The 7,353-nt window shown below is 46.3% G+C and overlaps 1 protein-coding gene across 4 annotated transcripts in view; it reads left to right on the plus strand.

Annotated features, from left to right (window-relative positions):
• KDM1B (lysine demethylase 1B) overlaps nt 1–2,016 on the plus strand; it is a 56,299-nt gene extending 54,283 nt beyond the window's left edge. For all 4 annotated transcript variants that reach the window (XM_066579409.1, XM_066579411.1, XM_066579412.1 and 1 more), the window contains exon 21: nt 1,869–2,016. In XM_066579409.1, the coding sequence (XP_066435506.1) occupies nt 1,869–1,952 (84 nt within the window). In that variant the 3' untranslated portion in view covers nt 1,953–2,016. The remainder of the gene's footprint in view (nt 1–1,868) is intronic.
• The last annotated feature ends 5,337 nt before the right edge of the window (nt 2,017–7,353 follow it).

Raw genomic sequence — 7,353 nt, forward strand, 5'->3', positions numbered from 1 at the left:
ACCGACGGCAGACTCACCGCAGGTAGATAATGATCGTCTCCTGTACCGACGGTACAAGGTAGGCATCCAAAGCAGAGTTGTTGGGCCCCAAGCGCAGAGACTTCAGAGAGTTGTCGGCCTTCCGCCAGTCGACTTAGTTGTAAGTGAGCTTCTCTATACCTCCAGGTAGCCAACCTCACCTTCACACTCCCTCCGTGAGGGAGGACGCAGGTCGATTCCAGACGCCCTGAAGATACTACTTGTTGAGATCTGCCCTGTTCCATGCTGGAATTCCGTGTTGACCAAGGCTGGAGGATCTGCTGTGTAACCCAACTACCTCCGTCCATGACGTCGGCTGTCCGATTGGAGCGTTCATTTGCATGGCCTCCTCGTGCTTCTGAGGACATCCGTCCCCTGGAATGGAGACTAACTGCGTAATCAACTAGCGTTAACTCCGTACTGGGATTCAGTGTTACCGCGAGAATCTACTAGGCACCACAAAAGTTGGGCACGCAAGGCAGCAAGGGTACACTAGAAAGGGACTCTCACTGATCCCCTTGGCACAACCCCAGCAGTAGGGGAGGGCCGAACCCTAAAAGCTGCCGACAGTACAGGTGCTGTTGACAGAGGCGCGTGGCGCCATGTGACCGTTCGGCAGCACTTTTGAAAGGTCCGCCGAGCACGGCGCCATTTTGAGAGGAGTGCGGCGCCAAGCTGACAGCGGCGCGCGGCCCTGCTGAGAGGCGCATGTGGCGCCATTGCTGAGAAGGGGTGCACGGCACTTTTAAACAGTCCGCGCGCCAGCACGAAGATCATCTTGTACGGCCGTCAGGGCCGAGCAGCTTCGCGGAGGCTCACCTGGCGGCGCCATGTTGTTGGGGGAGGAGTATAGCATCTCCGGCCGCGAACAGGGCCACCTGCAAGCTCGCCGCCGGTGCGCAGCAACAGGATAATGTGCAACAAGCCGCCTGACAGCGCGGCCAGAATCCATCTCTGGCCAAAAACAGCGCTTTCAAGTATAACACGCCGGCGACACAACAAGCCGCGAACGGCCAGGCCGGCAACCACGTGCACAAACACGCCGACACGGTCCAAGTCCCCGCACACACCCAGCAGCAGCCAATGCAAAAAAACACAGACATTACGGTCCGCACGGCGGCAGACTAACAAAACAAACCAACATACTTACCTCTTGACTGAGGTAGGGTGGCTCCCGGGCTCCAGCAGAGCTTCTCCCAATCATCGCCTGCCTTTGGTGGGGCAGTGGATGCCGCACCATAAATAAGGGGGGGCCTCTATGGCTGGCGGGTCACACTCAGTTTGGTGGCCGAGTGTGCCTCCTTTTCTTCAGAGGGGGCCCGGCCGATAACAGATGTGTGTAGTTACGTCTGTTCGCCGCCTTTGGTGGGTTAACGGGGAGAGTCCTGCCTCCCCGTTATGCCCTGGCCTTCCAGGAAAAAAAAAGGAAACTAATGGAAAAAAATTCAAAAGAAAGAAAAAAGTAGTCTCAGCAGGAGAGACGGTCCTGCCTCCTAGACACTAAGCAAAAAACTGAGCTAGCATGCTGCTTGCAGGAGGGGTATAGCTAGTGGGAGGAGTTAACACTTTATGCTTAGTGTCGCCTCCTAGTGGCAGAAGCTATACCCCAAGGTCTTTGCTGTGTCCCCCAATGATAACAGACGAGAAACTACATTTTGGGCCAGACATTGATTTTCCCTGCGATTACAGCTGATTACCGAGGGTTAGAAATACTCTAAGAAATCACTTTAAAGAAGGTTTACTAAAGGCAATGAAAGGCATTTTTTATTAAATAAAAATTATATATACACATAATTGATTTTCCTCATTTCCTCAACTGTAAATAACTGATGTTTTTGCCATCTTTACAGGCCACGAATCGACATTTTCCACAGACTGTCACTGGAGCCTATTTAAGTGGGGTCCGAGAAGCAAGCAAAATTACAGCCTTCTAAATCCTACTGCACTTTGTTATATACTCTTTTTATATGGCTTTTCAGGGAAAAAAGTTTGACCTCATTTAGTTGTATTTCGAGCAATTTTGTTTATAATATTGTGTTTCTATTATGATACACGGATGCAATGGCTGTAAGGTTCCTTGGACGCATGTCCTGGAAGTACACAAGTGTATGCCTTTACATTTGACTACATCTGCCATTGCCTTCTACTGTAAAATTAAAATTGGATACCGTAGAGTACTGAAAAGTGTAGTAGGCTACCCTCCTCTATACGGTTGAAAGAAAGGTATACTGGTTGACATGTGCCAAAAGAGGTTCCTTGGTTTTGGCATGTAGCCCAAACATGATGTGAACAGAGCCGCATTCATATCAAGGCTTTATTTTGTACAAAATGTAAGTATTATTGCTGCTCTTAAAAATGTGAAGACATTTTGAAAAATAACTTGTACTCCTGTAAAAAAAAAAGTTGTTCCCAAGAACAAGCCCAAGATTTCTGTTACTATCACACTGAAACTTGGAGAAGCTAATAGCATCCCTTTAAGGAAAATTTTTTAAAAAAAGCTGTCATCTACTTTTAGCCCTATAAGCTAAGCCTATAGGCTAAAAGTAGGTGACTTGCTGAGTCTGGGGATATAAGTGTTATACTTGCCTTTCCCGTCGTTCCCCCGGTGTCAGTGCTGGATGCCGCTGCTCAGTGCATTGATTGGCATGCTAAGTAGTCCGCTCGTCCTGATTTTATAGTGTGCGGACTACTTTAGCAGTGCAGCTCAATGTTCTGCAGCAGCGGATTCCAACGCGGACATTGGCTGGGGACCATGACGATAGGACAGGTAAGTGTAACATCCTAAAACACAGCAGGTCACTTACTTTTAGCCAAGCTTAGCTTATGGGCTAAAAGTAGGTGACAGTTTCTCTTAAGAGGAAGCACACCTTCTATTTCACCATCCAGCTACCGATTTTAACTGGCCTTCCCAGGACACATTCTATAAAAGGTACCCTGTACAGATAGTCCCCGACTTGCGAACATTCGACTTGCGAATTTCGCTAGATACGAACTATCTGTTTTGCACAGTATGATGTAATGCTATGGCATTACAGCATACTGTGCAGGGGCCGGACAGGCTTCTATCACGCCTGATAGAAGCCTGTCCGGTCAGATCGCGGTTGCTGGGCAGCCGGGGGCCTTATGAAAGGCCCCAGGGCTGTCTATGCAGAGCGCCTAGCAAGCCGTGCGCTCTATGGGCGCTCTGCATAGGCAGCCCTGGGGCCTTTCAGGAGGTCCCCGGCTGCCTAGCAACCACACAGCGTCCCGCGATCTCATCGTGGGACGCTGTACGGGCCCCCTGAACGTCGGGTGCAGGCTGTTTCTTACAGCGGGCACCCGGCGGCAGCAGTTCCGACGAGCTGCGCCGCTCGTAACAACTGTTAACACTTTAAATACCGCTGTCAGAGCGGTATTAAAGGGTTAACAGTTCCGACAAGCGGCGCGGCTCATCGGAACTGCTGCCGCCGGGTGTCCGCTGTAAGAACAGCCTGCACCCGACGTTGTATGGAGCGGGATCCACCCGCGATCCCGCTCCATACTACTACTTGTTCGACTTGCGAACAAAACGGACTTGCGAACGGGCTCCCGGAACGGAACCCGTTCGCAAGTCGGGGAGTATCTGTATAAGGAAATATTACCATGTGGAAGTAAGACAATTATCTGACTTACGGGTGCAAGTAGCCAGATGTAGCCTACCTCTTTAATGTCTTATTTATTTTTGCATTCTCTCTATAATTTAACAGACTTCATAAGTGTAACTTAAGATTTCAGTTAACAAAAATGTGTTATTTTTTGTAAATACATTTTTGATACCATTTTCCATCCTTTGAGTTTTATACATTTTTTTGATATGAGGAAAAACTGCTTCCTGTTTTTTGTAAATCATAATTTAGACTAATAAAGGTCAAACATGAAAAATTGTATGTTAAGTTGGATATATGGCAAAATAAAAGCAACATGTTACCTTGGAGAGAGTGAGTCTAATATAAAGCAAATGAATCCATTTATCAATAACCTTTTGCAGGAGAATTTCCTCATCTGGTTGAAAGGTAATATGCAATTTAATTCCTACCGGTAATTAAATTTTCCATAAGTCTATCATGACGGCAGTACTAGAGGATGCCTTTTGACCTCTGTTGTGACAGGCAATACAGAAGGTTAAAAGACCCCTCTCCAGCATCCCCTAATAATGTCTAGTTATGACAAAAAAAGTGAGCAATACCAGATAAACACATTTACGAAGGGACTACAGCCTTAAAGACTTTACATCCAGACAGTCTATAATGTTTTGCAAATGTGTTATTCATTTAGCAGCCTTGCAAATTTACTCCACTGATGCTTCAGCTTTTTCGGCCCACAAAGGCATAGCACAGGATAATGTATTTTAATCCCTTTTGCAAAACTCAATTGCTCACTATCCCTCTTGCACTCAGAGGTCACAATAATGCCTGTACAGGCAGTTACTCTTCCAAAACAGCCTCATATATACACTTGTATTCATGAGGCTAGAGCAGTGATCACCAAACTTTCAGCCATGGAGCCCTTTTTGAAGCAAAACTTTCTCATGAAACCCCAAGAAAGCGATACGGAGGGTGTGGCTTGTCACATGATTTTGACCTCCCTTGTTAATAAAACCAAAAAACCCAGGGAGGAACACTGGGTGGGCTACTGATATACATTATATTTAAAATTAACATGCTGTGTAATTCCCGCACCACATGTCAATATCCACACAGGGTATGGATGAGAATTTCAAAATCTCATCCATTTTGCTGCTACAGGTACTGTAATCTGCCCCATGTAGAAAGTGACCCCTCTAGATTGGTGGCTCTAGTAGTAGCATCCCCTATATTTACCCCAGTAGTAATAGACTACCCCCATTGCGGCCCCAGTAGTAATAGGGTCCCCCACTGCCAATATGCTCTTCAGATGCAGGGAGAGGAAGGGGTTATATTACTTACTACACACAGCCTTCCCTGTCTTTGCTGCACTACTAACCCCTTCCTGTACCTGAAGGCTTAGTACTGCGGATTACATATTGAGATAATACGGTCAGCCGTGGGCCCCATTGGGAGTCTTGGGTCCGGGGCGGTTGCCCAAATTGCAATCCCCCATTGGTTCTCGTTCTTCTCAATGCTGAAGGGTTGTCTGGACGGGTTGGACTGAGGAAATGAATATCCAGGACCTGCGGTCGGCATAGCAATGCGGATCACATGACCAGAGGCAGCTCTTGTGATCCGTGTTGCAATGGCAACCTGCAGGTCTTGGATGTTAATTTCCTCAGTCCAGGCTGTCCAGACACTGCTTCAGCAGTGAGTAAAACAGGAACTTAGACCCTCTGTTGGAGCCCCTGATAATCATTCTCGAAGCCTCAAGGGCTCCACAGAGCACACTTTGGGAAACCCTGGTATAGTAGAATATGGAGGTGTGCTGCAGCCAATGAGAGAGCTCCTTACAATCAGTAAGTAAGGAGCTTTCCTTTTGACCAGGGGTCTGCTAATTGGACATTTAGCAGTTTAGCAAAGGCTAAAGCAGTTTGTCAGAGCCGAGTCATCTTACAAATAGTCCAATACTTACAAGCACCTCTGACATCATTGCCAGGTTTACGGCTATGAAAAGCAAATCTAGGTACAAATATTTCCAGTATACATGTGATAAACAATTTAACATTGAGGCAGACTCGTGCTGTTATCACTGTCTGAATACACACTTCCAGAAATCTTGCAATGACCCTGATCCAATTTTATAGGGCTCTTGCAGAGGGGGACAGTGTATATCGGCTGGGCGTCAAAACCCGTCCGATATAAGCCTGTCTGAATAAGCCATTTCCCATAAAAACCAGTCAGAGCTCAGCTTTCATTTTAAAGACATAAATCTCCTACAGGTGCTGTGCATCATCCTTGAGGTGAGCAAGACAAGTATCGAAGAATGATTTTACCACCAATGCAAACTAGTTGGCTGCTGCGGCAGTCAGTCATCTCTGATGCTCTTAAAAAGAAATACAAGGAGTGGAGGTGTGCCATTTTAATTTAGTCACCACCCCTCTCATTTCTCTGGCATACACTCCTGGGTGCCCACAGAAAACTTAGACAGGATATTAAGTAATCTACACGGAGTGACTGTACATGTCCATTTTTTGTAATAGTCACAAATTGCATGTCAATATGCAAGAATATTTTTTGTGATGGACGTGTCCCTTAAATTCAGTCTGGGGCACATAAAGCAGTCTAAATATTTCCCCTAGTGCTATATTCTACCTGAGACGCATTGTTTTGCCAAGCATCTTAAGAGTTGTGCCACTCTGGCTCTGAAAGTGACTGGTACTACCCTCTCACTTAGAGCAACTACCCTGGGTACAGCTACACCAACTTTGCTACTGGATCTTCAGACGACTGTTCTAGAGGAGAGAGAGAGGGGAAGGGGAAACAAAAACACACCAAAAAGATTATGGCCATTTGTTAATCAGAAGGTGTCCCAGCTGAGAAGGTCAGGGTAGTTTCATTGAGTGAGTGGCAATACTAGGGTGATGGGTTTAAAATGTCCTCAGAAATCCACCGTCAGAGCAAGCAGAGAATTAGACATCCTGCGGCTGAACGTGTGGAAGATTCTATGCAAACCTTTTTTTATGTTATCCCTACTGATGGTTTCAGGGCCATGAAACTGGGTGACAAAGCAAGGTGATTGTTTTTCTGCGAGAGTATGCAAACTAAGGGAACGTGATAGGTCCATGGAATCTTTAGGTGTTCCGTCATGAAGCCGCCTTCCACCTTTTGGGCTCAGTTAAGCATAATACCAGAATCTGGGGGAGGGAAACCCACCTGACTACGTGGAGCGTATTTCTGACTTTCCACTCTAGGAAAGTGTATGGCCCCTTTTTCCATGAGTAACCAAATCCAGGACTCTCGTACCTGGATAAGCTACAGCTACACTCCATCACTCCCATTTTCACAATGAAGTCAGAAGGGAGCTCAATAAAGAGACTACCAAACAAGGTATAAGGATCAATCCATCTGTGATTTCACCTCTGGAGGAGTGTTAAGGGTAGAGTCAACATGCCACCCACCATGCACAAATCTGCAGCACAGAAACCATTGCATCAGTCAATCATGCTACACTACAACGTATATGGCAGAAACTTGGAACACCTGAAGTAGAACACATTTTTGATGCTGTGCAATAAAACCAAGTCTGTTTCCATTGATATTTAATAACTCGGATAAATAAATTTCATGTGAGTTACTACAAATTGGCAAGATCATTTGTTATAACTGTGCATCATCAAAAATGTGTTTGCAAAAGCTTTCAAGTTCCTGCAAAATGGAACGGCTCCCTCAGAGCACTCTCATCCATCAT

This window comes from Eleutherodactylus coqui, chromosome 9, assembly GCF_035609145.1.
Source record: "Eleutherodactylus coqui strain aEleCoq1 chromosome 9, aEleCoq1.hap1, whole genome shotgun sequence".
Lineage (NCBI taxonomy): Eukaryota > Metazoa > Chordata > Amphibia > Anura > Eleutherodactylidae > Eleutherodactylus > Eleutherodactylus coqui.